This window comes from Bos grunniens, chromosome 2 (assembly GCF_055505025.1).
Source record: "Bos grunniens cultivar Pamir isolate PY7600 chromosome 2, Bosgru_T2T1.0, whole genome shotgun sequence".
In the NCBI taxonomy this organism is placed as follows: domain Eukaryota; kingdom Metazoa; phylum Chordata; class Mammalia; order Artiodactyla; family Bovidae; genus Bos; species Bos grunniens.
In genome coordinates, this window is record NC_141166.1 from 67,043,767 (window position 1) to 67,060,656 (window position 16,890).

General features: G+C 40.6%; 1 protein-coding gene across 6 annotated transcripts in view; it reads right to left on the bottom strand.

Moving 5' to 3' along the window:
• Positions 1-12,590, bottom strand: part of INSIG2 (insulin induced gene 2) — a 43,018-nt gene extending 30,428 nt beyond the window's left edge. For 2 of the 6 annotated variants that reach the window (XM_086367273.1, XM_086367302.1), the window contains exons 1-2: positions 12,550-12,590; positions 4,510-4,899 (exon numbers count right to left, since the gene is read on the bottom strand). In XM_086367273.1, coding sequence (XP_086223399.1) covers positions 4,510-4,753 — 244 coding nt within the window. In that variant the 5' untranslated portion in view covers positions 4,754-4,899; positions 12,550-12,590. Of the gene's footprint in view, positions 1-4,509; positions 4,900-11,898 lie in introns of all 6 variants that reach the window. The other 4 variants (XM_086367291.1, XM_086367313.1, XM_086367280.1 and 1 more) reach the window with 3 other exon arrangements.
• Positions 12,591-16,890: the final 4,300 nt, after the last annotated feature.

Here is a 16,890-nt window from a genome sequence, read left to right on the forward strand (position 1 = left end):
AAGTCGTGTCTGACTTTTAGCAACTCCATGGACTGCAGCCCACCAGGCTCCTCCATTCATGGGATTTTCCAGGCAAGAGTACTGGAGTGGGGTGCCATTGCCTTCTCTGAGGGGCAGCACTAACAGGGCCCAAAGGTCCCGTCTTTCCTGCCGTATGCCAAGGGGAGGAGGGTGTAAACCTGTTAGGAGAGTAACACAGAAGAGGTGACCCTTAAGGCAGAGTGTTCAGTGGCTGAATGGTCTGTAAAGGGCTTTCTAATCAAAGGGAAGCATCTGAGGAAAAGCACAGACAACAGAAAATTCCTGGTATCATCTGGAAACTGGTAACTTTAGGCAGAAAGAGTTTTAGAGTCCAGAAATTCTCTGAGAAGGATACAAGCTGGCAGGGGCCATGTGCCAAGTCACATTAGTCGTGTCTGACTCTTTGCGACTCATGGACTGTAGCCTGCCAGTCCATGGGATTCTCCAGGCAAGAATACTGGAGTGGGTTACCATACCCCCTTCTAGGGGATCTTCCCAATCCAGGAATGGAACCCATGTCTCTTATGTCCCTGCACTGGTAGGCAGATTCTTTACCACTAGCGCCACAGGTGGTGGAAAGCCTGTGGAAAGCATACAGGCCATACAAAGAGACTTTTCCCACAGTCACTGGGAAAATAACACCCTCACACTTGTGCCAGATAGAGGGACAAACGTTCTTCCAGTAGTGAGGGGCTAACACAGGACAGGAAAGGAGGGGCTTGGGGGGACGAGGGAGACAAAATCCAAGGCAGAAAAACAAAATGACTGAAAATTCCAAGCAGAGCGGTTGAGGGCCTAGACCGAGATGAGGCAAGGGAGAGATGGAAAACTTGGAAACCCAATGTGGGTCATGAGAGAGAAAGGAGGAGCCTTGTAAGGCTCTCCAGTAACTGGGTGACTGACTGCATGGGCCAACAGAAAAGATGTTTGTTTTGCATTTTTAAATCAGATATTCACTTCATAGGCACAAACACAGTCTAGTTACTAATGATTTGTCAGTCAAGTTCTCCAGTTATTTTAGCCACATAATCTTTTTTCCTATTTTTTCTTCAGAAATACTCCTTTGTAGCTCTCAACCACATTCAAGAGGTTCTTAACTCCAATTCTAACGCTCTGTGCAAGTTAAAAAAGTTAACCAACTTGAAATACTGCCCATTATTAAACTGAAAACAGAGAACCAGGAAAAGGAGAATGGGATCCAAAGGAGTTTACCAGGGTACTCTACTAGCTGCCCCTCCCGAAGCACCACTAGTGAATTTCCCAGAACAGGGTTTACATGTACAAAGTGGTGATTTTGGAGATGCTCCAGAAGGTAGCTGCTCAGTCTACAGATATTTATTGGACAGAAAAATCAAAGGATAATTATCAGTTTTTCTGATCTGAGATGATAAGAGCCAAGAGAACTTTGAAAATGCACAGCAACATATATACACAAAAACATATACATACCATATATACACATAAACTGTACACACTGTTTCTCACAGCATTTACCTTTTTTAAACACTTTCCCTAAAATTGGAGCTGGGGTGTGGGGGAGGCAGCAATTACGTAAGAATCTATTTTCCATCTATGGCAGCTTGCACACACCTGATATCCTTGTCCCTACCTACTAAACACCATGACCTAACCAACACCATCAAGTGTGGACTTAACTGGAATCTCTCCTTTCATTTGCCTGGGCACCTCATGAAATGTACCACTTTCAGAAGAAACACTTAAGCAAGAAGTATAAATGTAAATACTCCACATGAAATGATATGAGGTTAAGCTGGCAACTGGGACAAGCTAGTGGTTGGGAAAAGGTAGGAAAGTAGGAACAGGGTGACTGAAATGTAGCATTAACATTAGAAATTTTCCTTCCTAAATGTGAGTTTGTGGCAAAAGTGCCCACATCACAGGGAGAGATGTACTCCCTGCTCCTCCCAGTAAGGGAGGCGCAACGGAACCTCAGTCCGGTTCTCCTGCCCTTTCCCAGAAGGTGCAGCATAGGCCGGTGTACTGTAGGCCACTGTACCTTCAGGCCAGGCACTGAGTCTGGAAAGTTCAGAGAGGCACCCAGAGAGGGGAGGAAGAGTGGCTCCCTCTGTGCCTTTCCCCAGCATGTGATGATGTGATGTCATGTGGCCACACCACTCCCTGCTCTGGAACCCTGAGCTCACTGATACCCTCTCCTGTTTCTTCATCCCCTCAAAATAGGCACAATGCAAACATCTCATTCCCAAGGTTGCCCTACAGATCCCTGTGATTAAGGGACAGACCAAAACATTAAGACACTCAATAAAACAAGGGTTTTCCTCCCCCGCTGCTCCTTTGTCTATTCTGGAAAGACACACTCTTCTAAGTCCTGAAAAGCTTCTACTGTACAGGGACAGCAGCTCTGCTACAGGAGAAAATAAAGAAGTAGAAAAAGTTGTTGGGAAAACTTTTTTCTTCTGAATGTAAATGAAAGAAAAGAAAACACATGAGGACTGGTAGATACTGAATACAACAGAGAATAATAAAATACAATTTATGCTTTTTTCCTTTGTCTATTTGAACTGTCAACTGTTCTCTCAGAGAATAGCAGCAGCCCTGGGGAAATGAAGAATCATAACCTTTACAAGTTCTCTTTTAAGGTAAATACTGTAATAGTGAGACATCAGATATAAACCATGCTGAAACCTTACCACAAAAATGCCTTTCCATCCACACAATGGGATTATGTAAATGTCCAATAAGTTTCACAATAGCATTTTAAAAATATCTCACACCTAACCCCTCACCCTTGGCCCTCTAGCTGTAGGACATAAATCAAGGAAGATCTACATTATATTGAAAGGTAGTGATATATATTAAGTGTGAGATACCAAACGGACATTCATAAAATAATGAATTCTCTTCTACCCATGTGGCTTTCTTCTACATCTATTACTTTATTACATAAAGTAGTATAATCTATTGGTCTCACTAGAAAAAGCCAAAGAGCTATCCATTATAGAAGTGCAGCATCAATACAGTACTCTGAAATGCTCCACTTTATCCAATATACATTGCCCATGAAGAGAGATCTAAACTAATAGAATAATGATTTTAATCGAAGACAATCTGCCTTACTTCTCTTTTAAGAATTTATTATTCTGAAAGTATATCTAAAAACAAGATATAAAGAGAAAAAACATACAAAAATCTAAAAGATAACATGAGGCTTTAAATTTGTATAAAATTATAGTCAACCCTTCAACAACATTGAGGCTTAAGGGCACCAACCCTCTGTATAAGTGAAAATACGCCTGTAACTTTACAGTTCGCCCTCTGTATACACAGTTCTGCACCTGCAGATTCAACCAAGCTCAGACTGTGTGATACACATTTAGAAAAAGACAACCCCACACATAACCCTTCACACTTGTGCTGTTCAAGGATCAACTGTCTTCCATTTTTCAAGTTTTCATTTACTTTAAAAACTGGACGATAACATACATCAAAACCTTAAAACCAGTGTCATCAAAATAATTTCAAATAAATTTATATGAGGTGGGTTGAAGAAAGAACAAAATTAAGAGGTTAAAAGCCTCATCCTCAAGAGAATCAAGACTGTTTTTAGGACTGAATTTTTAAAGGTCATATGGGTCAGTCACATAGAAATCAGACACAAACGAATAAGAACTCTATGATTCCATTTATACTAAATTCTAGAACAGGTGAAAATAATCCAGATTCAGCCTGAGGCTGGTGGTAGGCTGCAAAAGGGCACAAGAGAATTTAGAGGGTACTAGAAATGCCTGGAAAATCCCATGGGCGGAGGAGCCTGGTGGGCTGCAGTCCACGGGGTCCCTAAGAGTAGGACACGACTGAGCGATTTCCCTTTCACTTTTCACTTTCATGCATTGGAGAAGGAAATGGCAACGCGCTCCAGAGTTCTTGCCTGGAGAATCCCAGGGACAGGGGAGCCTGGTGTGCTTCCGTCTATGGGGTCGCCCAGAGTCGGACACGACTGAAGCAACTTAGCAGCAGCAGCAGCAGAAATGTTCTATTGGAGAAGGTAATGGCACCCCACTCCAGTACTCTTGCCTGGAAAATCCCATGGACGGAGGAGCCTGGTAGGCTCCAGTCCATGGGGTCGCTAAGAGTCGGACACGACTGAGCGACTTCACTTTCACTTTTCACTTTCATGCATTGGAGAAGGAAATGGCAACCCACTCCTGTGTTCTTGCCTGGAGAATCCCAGGGACGGTGGAGCCTGATGGGCTGCTGTCTATAGGGTCGCACAGAGTCGGACACGACTGAAGCGACTTAGCAGCAGAAATGTTCTATAGCTGAACTGTGGGGGTGGTTACATGAATGTATGATTCATCTAAACTCATTAAACTGATCACTTAAAACAGGTCCATTGTACTGTATTTAAACTACAACCCAGTAGCGCTGACTTTTTCAAATATTTCCCAGAAAACAGCCATAGTCATTTATCCTAATGTCTTTTGCATTACAGAAACAGCCTTCACATACCTGATGCTGTGCCACAGCATGGCGGTACCCACCATGCTGAAGAAAAGATGCTTGCAATCACATCAGGTGGAAAGAGTGTCACATTTCTCTGAATCTGAAGTAAATTTAACACTAATGCAAGAAATACTCCAATAAAAAACAGCACTACTCCTCGAATCATCAAGTTCACACTCCGGCTAGTGACAGATGAGATATATGGACCACGCTTTTTGGGCCCAGGTGACTCTGTCTCTCCTTCTGCCATGGTTTCATAAGTTCAGTAAGTTGGCAAAAAAAAAAAAAAGGAACAAGAAAGGGTTTCCCAGCTGAAAAAGCTGATTGTATGAACCAAAGCAGACTGGCGTTTCAACAGTACTGCATCTCGTCCTAAAACAGGACCTACCAGAAATCCTGCAAGAGATAAGAAAAAAGCAATCAATGTATGCCTAATAAATGACTAGAGTTTTCCTGATTTCAATACTAGTTCATTTTAAAGAACAAATAATGAAATGACAAGTTTACATGCTTATTTAAATTAGTTACTTATGGAATAAGAAGACGTAAAAAGCATTTTTATATGCATATTGTAATAAAACATGAAGTGCTAAATTTATATTTACTAGGACAGAACTAGTGACTTTGCTTGCCCCACATCAGTGAAAAAAGCAGCTCAGGCTACCTGAGACACTTTTACTGTTGGAGAAACCACAAGATCAAATCTCCAGGTTTCTGTTTCTTCTACCCAAATCTCCAAGCCCATGTAATTGAAGGGCTTGGAGATTCACATAGAAATTTTTACACTTTACAGAACTTTACAGAAAATCGGCATATTCTGACTGTTAGTGTTTTACTGTTCTCAATCAAATGTGACATGCTCAAGGAGGACGATCTCCATAGGGGAATAAAATGACTCTTTTAATGTTTAATGCTTAAACATGTGAATTTCTGCACAAAAGTGCCCTATAAAAAACAGACCACCACCCATTCACTAACACGTACATCAAGCATAGAAATCAGACCTGACCCTCTGTCCCCAGGTCCAGAGTTGTGAGCCACCCCTGCCGTCACCCAGTCCACCTTGGTTGCAATCATGAGAGCTATTGTGAGAAAGCTGAGCAGGAAGCGTAAGAAAGGAAGCTAAGAAAACAAAGAATAACCTCTGGGCTAGATTCTAAGGAGTTCGAGGCACAGGGGGTCTGATTCCTAAAACCTAGAACTTTCCAAGTACAGTCACTCTAGGTATTCACTCACCATCACTCCCTGCCCTTGCCAAACCAAAGTGGTCTTTCCTTTGTACCCAGAAGTGAGTTTTAAGAACATGCATGCATGCTCAGTCATGTCCAACTTTTTGCAACCCCATGGACTGTAGCCCCACCAGGATCCTCTGTCCATGGGATTTCCCAGGCAAGAAATACTGGAATGGGTTGCCATTTCCTACTCCAGGGGATCTTCCTGATCCAGGGATTGAACCCATGTCTCCAGAGTCTCCTTGTCTGTTTAAAGCAAATAACACTTGAGACTATTTATGGCACAGGTGGTAAAGAACCCACCTGCCAATGCAGGAGACATAAGAAACACAGGTTCGATCCCTGGGTGAGGAAGATCCCCTGGAGTGAGGGCATGGCAACCCACTCCAGTACTCTTGCCTGGAGAATCCCCATGGACAGAGGAGCTTGGCAGGCTGCAGTCCATAGGGTTGCAAAGAGCTGGACACAACTGAAGCGACTTGGCACACATGAGCTATCCTAAGCACCTGACATACAGTAACTCATTTAATTTTCACAACCCTAACAGGTAAGTGCAATTATGTCCATATTACAGGTGAGGTAAAAAAGCAAAGAAAGGTTGTCACTCAAGTTTCTACCCTTAGTAAGAGGGCAAAATAGAATTCAAATCCATGCAGTCTCTCTGGCTCCAAAACCCTCATTCACACCATCATGTCCAGGCTCCCAAACTCTTACATACTCCCCTAGGTGTTTTTTTTTTTTCTATAAATACCAAAAAAAAAATTTTTAATGGGAAAGTACTATATAGATCATTTTCATAACTTACTATTATCCCACCCAACAATGTATCTTGGGCATTGTCACCTCAGTACATAAATGATATTTTCTCTGAATAGTAGTTTATTTAAAACTTAAATATGGCACTTCTAATGATGAAAGTGAAAGAAGAGAGTGAAAAAGTTGGCTTAAAGCTCAACATTCAGAAAACTAAGATCATGGCATCTGGTCCCATCAGTTCATGGGAAATATATGGGGAAACAGTGTCAGACTTTATTTTGGGGGGCTCCAAAACCACTGCAGATGGTGACTGCAGCCATGAAATTAAAAGACGCTTACTCCTTGGAAGGAAAGTTATGACCAACCTAGATAGCATATTCAAAAGCAGAGACATTACTTTGCCAACAAAGGTCCATCTAGTCAAGGCTATGGTTTTCCCAGTAGTCATGTATGGATGTGAGAGTTGGACTGTGAAGAAGGCTGAGCGCTGAAGAATTTATGCTTTTGAACTGCAGTATTGGAGAAGACTCTTGCGAGTCCCTTGGACTGCAAGGAGATCTAACCAGTCCATTCTAAAGGACATCAGTCTTGGGTGTTCTTTGGAAGGAATGATGCTAAAGCTGAAAATCCAGTACTTTGGCCACCTGATGCGAAAAGTTGACTCACTGGAAAAGACTCTGATGCTGGGAGGGATTAGGGGCAGGAGGAGAAGGGGATGACAGAGGATGAGATGGCTGGATGGCATCTCTGACTCGATGGACATGAGTCTGAGTGAACTCCGGGAGTTGGTGATGGACAGGGAGGCCTGGCATGCTGTAATTCATGGGGTTGCACAGAGTCGGACATGACTGAGCGACTGAACTGAACTGAACTGAATAGCAACATGATGATGATGTGTATATTTGCTTTACGAAATACAAACTTTGTATGTACGTCTTATTCACTATCAAGTTTCATTGTGCCTATGAACCCAGAAAGGTACCTATGTAGCCCATACTGGGAGCTCCACAAATTCACATTTGTTTAATCAAATTGGGTTAGCTCTTTCTGAATCAAACTATACTGGGTTAAACAAGTCTTTTGGAAGGTGAACCTAACCAAAATTTAATCATTTAAAATATCTTTCCTCTAAGCTTCCAAGTTTCAAACTACCTTACGAATGAATTTTGGAATAAAGCCCATGTGTACACTGTAGGAGGGATGGAGGAGTTTATTTTAAAAATAAACAGTATAAAAAAATGAGAACATCTGTAAGTACTAGGAACTTTCACAGCCTATCAGTTCCATGCAATAAACACTTTTTTTTTAACTGCCTCTACCACACTCAAAGCATATGCCCAACACCCAGAGGGGGAATTCTATCCTCAACCTCACAAACCCACTTCAGTCTACAGCATCACTGACCTCTATAGCTTAGTTGCCTAGAAAAAACAGTACATATTACAGTTGATTCATGGGAAAATGTCATGTGTTCTGGTGTTCAGTAGCTACAGAATTCACCATCATGATAAAGCACCCATTTATGGAGGGACTACTCTATGCCAGGCACACAGTAACTCTTATCTTCAAAATAATGCTACAGGTAGGTATTATTTTCCACATTTTACATGTGAAGATATAAAGTCAGAGTCTTAGCAACTTTCCTATGGTTACATGACTGGCAGTATTAGAACTAGAATTGTACCCTACATCTGACTGATGGCAAAACCCCTCCTCTTTCCTATAAACCTTGAGTCCCATTCCAGCCCAACTCCTCAGACTTCTTTTTTGGCACATCTCTTACAGAAGGGGATTTGGTTACTGAAAAGATGGACAGACACTGGAAAACAATCTCAACTGTAAACATTCCAATGACATTCAGTTCAGTTCAGTTCATTTCAGTCGCTCAGTCGTGTCCGACTCTTTGTGACCCCATGAACTGCAGCACGCCAGGCCTCCCTGTCCATCACCAACTCCCAGAGTTCACCCAAACCCATGTTGATTGTGTCGGTGATGCCATCCAACCATCTCATCCTCTGTCGTCCCCTTCTCCTCCTGCCCTCAATCTTTCCCAGCATCAGGGTCTTTTCAAATGAATCAGCTCTCTGCATTAATAATAAAATGACATTATGAATGTCAATTAATATCCAAGTAGAAAGATCATAAGAATAAATGTACAAATACCTTGTGATTTTCTTTAAGAGAACCAGATCAAGGAGTAAAAGATGTATTAAAGAAAAAAATCATATGGCCAACTTCATACAATATTCAACCAACAGTCAACTCTTCATTTCTCAAACTTGAGTAGACACAACAATACCCCCTGCCTTCTGCTATTAAAACAGCTACTAGTGCACAAAGAGTAAATACACATTTTCAGTAACCCAGCTGCTCTAGTAAATCACTTGTTTCTGTCTGAATTTTTCCAAAGGGGAATTTTATGTCAAATAATATTTTTAAAAGAACAAAATAGCTTCAGTTTTTAAAACCTGTTTCCAGTGTAGTACACCCCATCTCACATCACTCACCAGTTTTTGTCAAAGAGCAGGATAGGACAGGGCAAGACAATTTCTTGTTGTTTGGAACAGCCCTAAGCATTACAAAACATTGAGTAACCTTGGCTCGTGCCCACCAAATGCCAGTGCATGCCCCCTCCCCACTTTGAGATAACTAAAAATGGCCCTACATATTTCCAACCACCCAAACACCCACAGGGAAGCAAGGCTCTCCCACCCAGAGCCACTGATTGCTAGACTCCTTCCTCATTCTATTTCAAGGCTGCCAGAGACTTTTTACACTGTTTATGTTATTCTGCCGCAGCTGTTTATTCAATCTTTCCTGAAAGTGTTTGTTTATGGTTTCCTACTTCACCCCAAAAGTAGTTTTTTAAAAATAACACAACACTTGTCTGATGTTTATTTGAAAAAAATTTTTAAGCTACTTTTTTAAGACCAAAAAGCTAATTTTGTGACTACATAATAATCCAATAGTATATAATTTCTGGAGACAAAAATAAAAGTTAAAATGATTTAGAATCACACTATCCTAGAATTTAAGAAATGGAAGGGAATTGGGAGTTCATCTACTTCAGGAAGTATGTAAGTCTGATACAAAACAAAAGCAAAGAAGTTGTGCACATAAGCATTCTTCAGAGAAGAGAGTTTGGACATTTTTACATCAAGTTCTCAAAAAAAAAAAAAATCCATGATCCAAAAGAAGTTAAGGATCAGTGATCTAACAGTTTCCTGGCAAAGTAAATGAAACCCAAAGTGTTAAGTGAAGTGACAAGATCAAGAATATATATACTGGATCTTCCTATGACAAAAAAATACAGCGAACTCCTAGAAATGGCCAGACTGACTCATCAAAGGGATAAAACATTCTACACCCCCTACTACACAACAATTAAGTTCCTAAAAAAGCATGTTTATTATAGTCACTCATTAGGGGAGTAGGTTATTTTAAAGTGAAAGTTCTTGGAATAAGTATCCTTAATATGTTTTAAAATTTGGTTTTCTGATTATGAATTGATAATATCTTCCTAAAGTGTAATTATGTCTATAAATGTTACATTACACCAGTGATAAATTCAATTCTCAAAAAAAATTTTAAACACCTATATTTGAAAAATTTAGGTTACCCAAGAAATAATTTTCTGATCAAGAAGTCTCCGGTATAAAAATACCACTTAAAAGATAATATCGCAATAGATCCTCAACAATAATCCTAGTAAGTAGGGAGGTGTTTTTTAATCCTTAACCTTTTTATTTTATGAAATAAAATAGGTTAAGCAAGCTACTGAGAGTATAAAACTGTTCCCAGGTAGTACCTACACTGGCCCCAAGCACGCTGGCTCCCTTTCCAGAGTGCTTCTTCACCACAATTGCCTTTTCTAAAAACACCATACAAAAACAATTTAGTGCCACACAAGAAATAATTTTTAAAGCCATTTTTTAATTTTTTTTTCAAAAATTGACAAAGAAGAAACTTCCACAGAACATGAAACATTCTACCTTAAGCCCCTGACCTACAATTTCTATACAGTACGTTACTGAACAAAAAGAAAATAGTTCAAATAGTTTGGATAGATCAATAACAAATCATCAAAACTGGGAAACATTACTCCCAGTCTATGGCTGCCAATCAATGGGTTATTATTACCATCAGATAAATAAAACAGGGTTGTAACTGATTCTCCGCTTTGTGAATGAAAATCAAAGTTTACATTGGCCAGTGAAAAAACTTCCGGGCAAAAGGCATTTGAAAACAAACACACAAACAAAATCTCCTGAAGAACCAATTAAGAATCAACTGTATTTTAACAATTGCAACACCCCCAAACCAAACAAGATCATTAGTCTTCAGAGGAAGAGCAGTCACAGAAGTGTTTATTCCCTCAGATTACCTTGTCTCTTCAGGTACTTAGGTCAGAAAGATTACTAAATAATAAAATTAAATTACTACCTCTCTCTTTCTTATCCTATGCTCTAGTAATTAGAAAGGCAGTCTCAAAATAGAATAAGCATCACAATTAGGAAAAAACACAAATCAACGAAACTGTCCTTTAAAAAAAGCATACAGATGTGATTCATGGGCTACGGACACTAAGAACTTCTAGGAAGAAAAACACGTTAGCCTTGAAGACCCTGCAGCTCATCTTTCCTATCAACATTAAAATCCAAACACAGAAACTATTAAACAAGCAATATTTGCATCCCATTACTGCTTTTAAATAACAAATCTCAGTCCATAAAAAGGTTACTCCATCGTTTCAGAATAATTTTCTGATAACGATGAAAATAAGCTCTGTCTTTAAATTACTGAATTGCATTTTAAACTTTGCGCCATAGGTAGAAGCAACAGTTGTCAGTTTAAAAAGAATTAACCTCTTTTCCCAAATAAACATACATGATTCATAGCTTGGTCACTTTATATCAGATATGTACTGAGAACTGTAACAAAACACTACTCAACCTAATGTCCAGAGAAAGACTGAAAGGAGGGAATAGGAAGAGTACATGGCTATTAAGGGGGAGAGGGAGGGGGGATATAAATGGGGTCCCGCCATTCATTTTCACTCAACTGTTCCCTATCAAGGCCAAATCCCCAAATTAGAAGATACAAGCTGGCCACTGCCAGGCTGCCTTCATTCCTCCTGAACCCAAGACTGGAGCCTGACTTCCCCTGAAACCCTCAGTTCCACTGCGATACTGATCCCTGCCAGTCTCAGTGCCCCAGTTGTCAAGACTATTCATTCTTTCTTGAAGCATTTCCTCAATAACCCTAAAGAACAGTCAGCTCTCCTTGGTATATTTTCCTAGACTATCTAGCTAACGCCACACTTCACTTTTTGCCAGTGCTAACTGGACATGGGTTATTATCACTTAAGTTTTAGCACCCTTTCCCCCTCGTCCCCCATTATACTCACACTGCTTTCCTTTTCTAGACTGCCAATCTTCAGTGACCAAATCTAAAATCTCGGGAACTATCACCAACTGACTTCTAGGTCCTGGCAAGAGTTCTCTTTGGCTTTACCTCACACCTTCTCCAGAGGTCTCCAATTAAAATCCAAAATGCCAAAGTCCCACTCCTCAGCCCAATATCTACAAACCTTTTGGCTGATCATAAGCGTACTATCAATACAATACCAACCTTTCCAGATCCCTTCCCCTCCTAAGCCTGAGTCTAGTCTCCTTGGCTACAAGCCTACCAAGTCCTGACAGCTCTAAGCTTGACAGCTCGCCAACTCTACCCCTTCATATCTTCGGGGTCGCCCTTCCCGCCGTCCGCCAGCCTTCTTTCCGCCCGGGCACTCTTCCACTGTCCAGGGAGTCTCGGCCTCTCGTAGGCCCTCTCCCTGACCCAGACGTCCCCTTTCCGGATCTCGCCGACCCTCCTCCAGGTAAGCGGAGCCCCTCGCCCTTCAGGCCCCATCTGTGGTCCTGGCTCCTCACACTTGCCAGGAGGGTTCCCAGGTTGCAAAAATGCAAGCGGTTCCTCTCCTCGAAGGCACCCCTTTCCTCAGGCTCTTTCCCTCAGCATCAAGTCTCTCGCGCTTCCCTAGGGGACCCCAACTCACCCCCGCCTCCGCCATCTTCTGGGACCGGCCCCCGCCCCCCCTCCGCCTCTTCCTCCTCCCCTCCCACAACTCCGCCCGAGCTCCACTGCGCCTGTGCGGCCGACGCTCAGACGCTCAGACGATCGGGGCAGAATAACTTCCGGTTCCTACAGAGGCCAGATGGAAGGCCAGAGAGCCGGGGCAAAAGAACTTCCGGTCTCCGCGAGAGTAGCGGCACCTGTAGGCGTGGACCGTCGATTGGTGGAGGCTACCAGATCAGCTGTTGTTTGCTGAGCGGGCAGTAGTGGGTTGTGAGGATTGCGCAGACCCTATGGGCGGTGCCAGAGAATCGCGCAGCTACTCACGCAAACCCTTGGCGCGTCCCTCTCTTCGGAGCTGAAATCGGAGTTCTGGAGCGCAGGTCGCCTGTCCTCCTGCTAAGGATGTTGAGAGTATCTTTTGTGATTTGGCCGACCTTTATTTACCTTTTTTCCTTCCCTTCTAAAGTCATAACTTCTTTGGGGAGAGAGCATAATTGATAATTCTATCTTCTCCATCCCACAGCACTTTATGCGGCATTCATTAATAATCGTTCCCCAAGTTTGACCAGGTAAAGCGGTTTGGGGACAGTTTTCATAGAAAGAGCTTTTGAGGTTTACAGCGAAGTCGATTTTGCGAAGTAAAATACAAACTACTAAGAGGAAAATACAAAGTAGAGAAATTACAACCCTTTTTTTGTCAGAAGTAGTATCATAATATGGTTGTGGTCAAGTTACAGTGTTCTTGTGGAAAGTTTTTACATGAAGTTTGGGCCTGGAATTATTGTTTAAGAGCTGCGCAAAGGAGTGTTAATTGGTGAAATTCCTTTGTTTTTTTTTTTTTTTTTTTTTACTTTGAACTGATTAATGATGCTGTTTCTGACCTTTTTATGGGTACGTTTATTTCTGAAAAATTTGAAGGCGATGTTAAAGTTGCACCAAAATACACCTAAGCAAGTATTTACATGGCCTTTCTTATTTTCTCTAATGTTTCCTAAAGGTCGTAAATTTCTCTCCTGTAGGTTTTCACACTACCAGTAGGGTTAAAAAAAAATGGATAAGGATGAATTATACTGAATGGATGCGCAATTTTGAAAAGAGAAAAGCACCCAGAAAAGAGACAGTAACTTCAAAATGTCCTTAACATCCGAGGCCCTCTTTAAAGCCCCATGAGTCCTCTTCATCAGGGTCTTGCCTTTTTCAAACACTTAAAAATTGTCTTCAAGAAATTGCTTATGGAAAATTTTATCCTGGAGAGGCTTTTGTTTTAGTTTAAATATTTATTGATTTCAAGAAGAGACAAGACCTAAAAAGCAAGAACCATGTGGCACCAATTTCTAAGTTTCTTACATCCAACACAGTCATTCCTATTGCAGTATAGGGCAGAATACAAAGTACTCAGGAGAAATACAGAGAACCACTGTCTTCTGATTAAGTTTGGGGACAGTTTTCATGGATTATAAGGAGGCAGATAATATGGCGCTGTGCATTCTGGTGAGAGCTCAGAGATGGGAAAACTTGAAATAGATGATGGAGCCTGGTGCATGGACAGATGTCTTGAGACACGAGATCTGAATGTCATACTCATGAATTTGGACTAAGCATTTGTTATTATCATGTAAACGTGAAAATCACAAATTACTTGATGCCGGAATATAAATTGATGAAGAACTCTGAGAAATTGGAATAACTGAGTTACTTTGAAACTGGTGTAATGTGGCTGGGAGAATACTGGTGAAGGATTCTTGAAACCTGGTGCCCTGACAGCATGTGCATAATCATGTCCAAAAAATTCACTTTTTTTGGCCTTTTTTCTCGTTTGTCTAGGTTTGGTCTAGGTTATTTCTAAGATCCTTTTCATAGGCAAACGTATCAATGATTTGATAATTCTGTAACTTAAGAAAAACGTTTTTTTTCCATTAACCTTACATGTTGTTTGGCTTCCCAACTGAATGGGACAAAAGGTAAACTGGAAAACAAAACCTTTCTTACTTAGCTAACATAAACACCCACAGAATTTTATTTACCTTGTTAAAGTGAGATGTTGTTAGACTAACATTAGTTATTGCCCAAGAGTTGATGACTAAGCCTCTAAGAACCTGGACTTGGAAGCCTTACCCAAATTAAAACCATCTCCCTGGAAAAAAAAAAAAAGTGTTACAGTTTTCCTAGTCAATAGCTAGAAACTAGAGCACTAGTGACAGTAGTACTAGTTTTGATGGTGTTTTGATGTAGGAATACATATAGTTGCGGGACACAAAAAGTCAAGGATTTTTTGCCTTTTTGAGAGTCCAGGATGGACCATTTATTCATCCATCCTTTAACAACAATCACCTGAACATCATGCACACCCCAGGCACTTGGCATTGAATCCCAAGAGGAAAGCGACCTTTTCTGCCTTCTGAAGTTTGCAGTAGGTTTGAGGAAACACACAGTAAATAGTTAAATTAATATATAATTTCAAAGTGAGACAAGTGATGACAATGCAAAATCTGTACATTCCAGGAACTGAAGGCAAAGCAGCTAGTAGCTAGAGATTGAGAAGAAGGTTACAGATTAAGATTGTGTATTAACATTGTGACTTACTATATGCCAGTGAGTGTATGTGTGCGCTCAGTCACATCTGACTCTTTGTGACCCCATGGACTGTAGACCTCCAGGCTTCTCCATCCATGAAATTTTCCAGGCAAGAATACTGGAATGGGTTGCCATTTCCTACTCTAGGGCATCTTCCCAACACAGGGATCGAAACTGCGTCTCCTGTGTCTCCTGCATTGGCAGGTGAATTCTTTACCATGTACCACCACTATGTGCCGGGCACTATGCTGAATTCCATTTCTTTTCAGATGCTCCAAACCCCTTCAAAACAGATACTACATAGTAGATGAGAAATTAAGCTCAAGAGCAGTATTCTCAACCTTGGCTGCATAATAAGATCACCTGTGAATCTATTAAAATTTCTAGTCCCTGAGCCTCATCCTCCATATATTCTGATTTAATTGGGCTGAAATGGGGGCTTGGGCCCTTCTAATAAATCCCTTGTGTAATCTTAACATGAAGCCAGAATTGAGCATTGCAGTCTTAAAAGTTAATTTGCTCAGGGTCAGTTAGCAACTAAGTGGCAGAGGAGGTAGAAATTAAACCTATATCTGTCTGATTCTAAAACCTGTGCTCTTAGCCACTCATTAGTGCTTAACATTTAACTACATGTAGCACCAGTTACATACTAAGAATTTTATAAAACACAAAAATAAAAATGAACAAGACAGAGGCCTTGCCTTCCATAAGCTCACAGTCTTTTAAGGCAGAAGCCTCAGTAAATGAAGCTTGGCCAGCTCATGTAGGCAGAAGCAAGTCATCTGAGGACTCTCATTGAGATTAGTTATGTTCATATATCAAGCTAGATTGGCACTGAAAGTAACTTATATTGCAATCATCGTTTAAAAGGTGGTACAAGCCTGAACTAAGACAATGGCTAGGGTGCAGAGAATGTGCAGGACTTGCTGAGCGCTGATGTAAGGGTGAGGACAAACAAGGAAGAAGTGGAAGATGAATTCAGAGTTTTGAGTTTCATGGACTGGCTAGAAGTGAACCCCACTGATCTAGAACAAGAACACAGAACTGGCGTCTGGGGTTCAATGAGTTTGAAATACTTGTTGGACATTTAGGTAAAACTCTTGATTAAAGTGTTGGAAATGTGTGTCTGAAATTGAAATGAACAAAGGGGTAGAAATAGAGTTCTGGAATCCTTGACCTCCAGGTGATAGTTGAAGGCATGCTTTGCATAGTGTGTATGCTGTGTATGGAATTTTTTAAAAAGATAGCAGACATCAACAAGGGAAACAAATCCACAAAACCTGATATTGCTATATTTGAACAGTTCAGTAAAGCTATTTTTATTCACAGTGATATTAAACCAGTCAACTTGTGATTATCCATGATGAGATTTTAATACTTTGCAGACCTTTTCTGGCCATATGGCCCGTTTAACAGATGATGCATAGTCACGGAATGCAAACCAATTTTAAATATTGGCTGAATATTTAAGAATGCTATATGATGCATTCAAAATGTAATCGAAATATCTTACAACAGTGTTTACACACATAAATAATTTGTTTGTAACCCTAGTTTTAATTTTGATTATTTTAATATTACTTAAACTTAAAAAAATTGTAATGTTCTAGATATTCAACTAGTTAGAAAATTCTTAGGCTTAACTCATACATCTATAAACCAAAACATTTGCAAACTAAATATGAACAAAGGCTTAAAAATGTAATATTCAAGTTACAGAATGTGAAAGATATTTTTTAAATTGAAG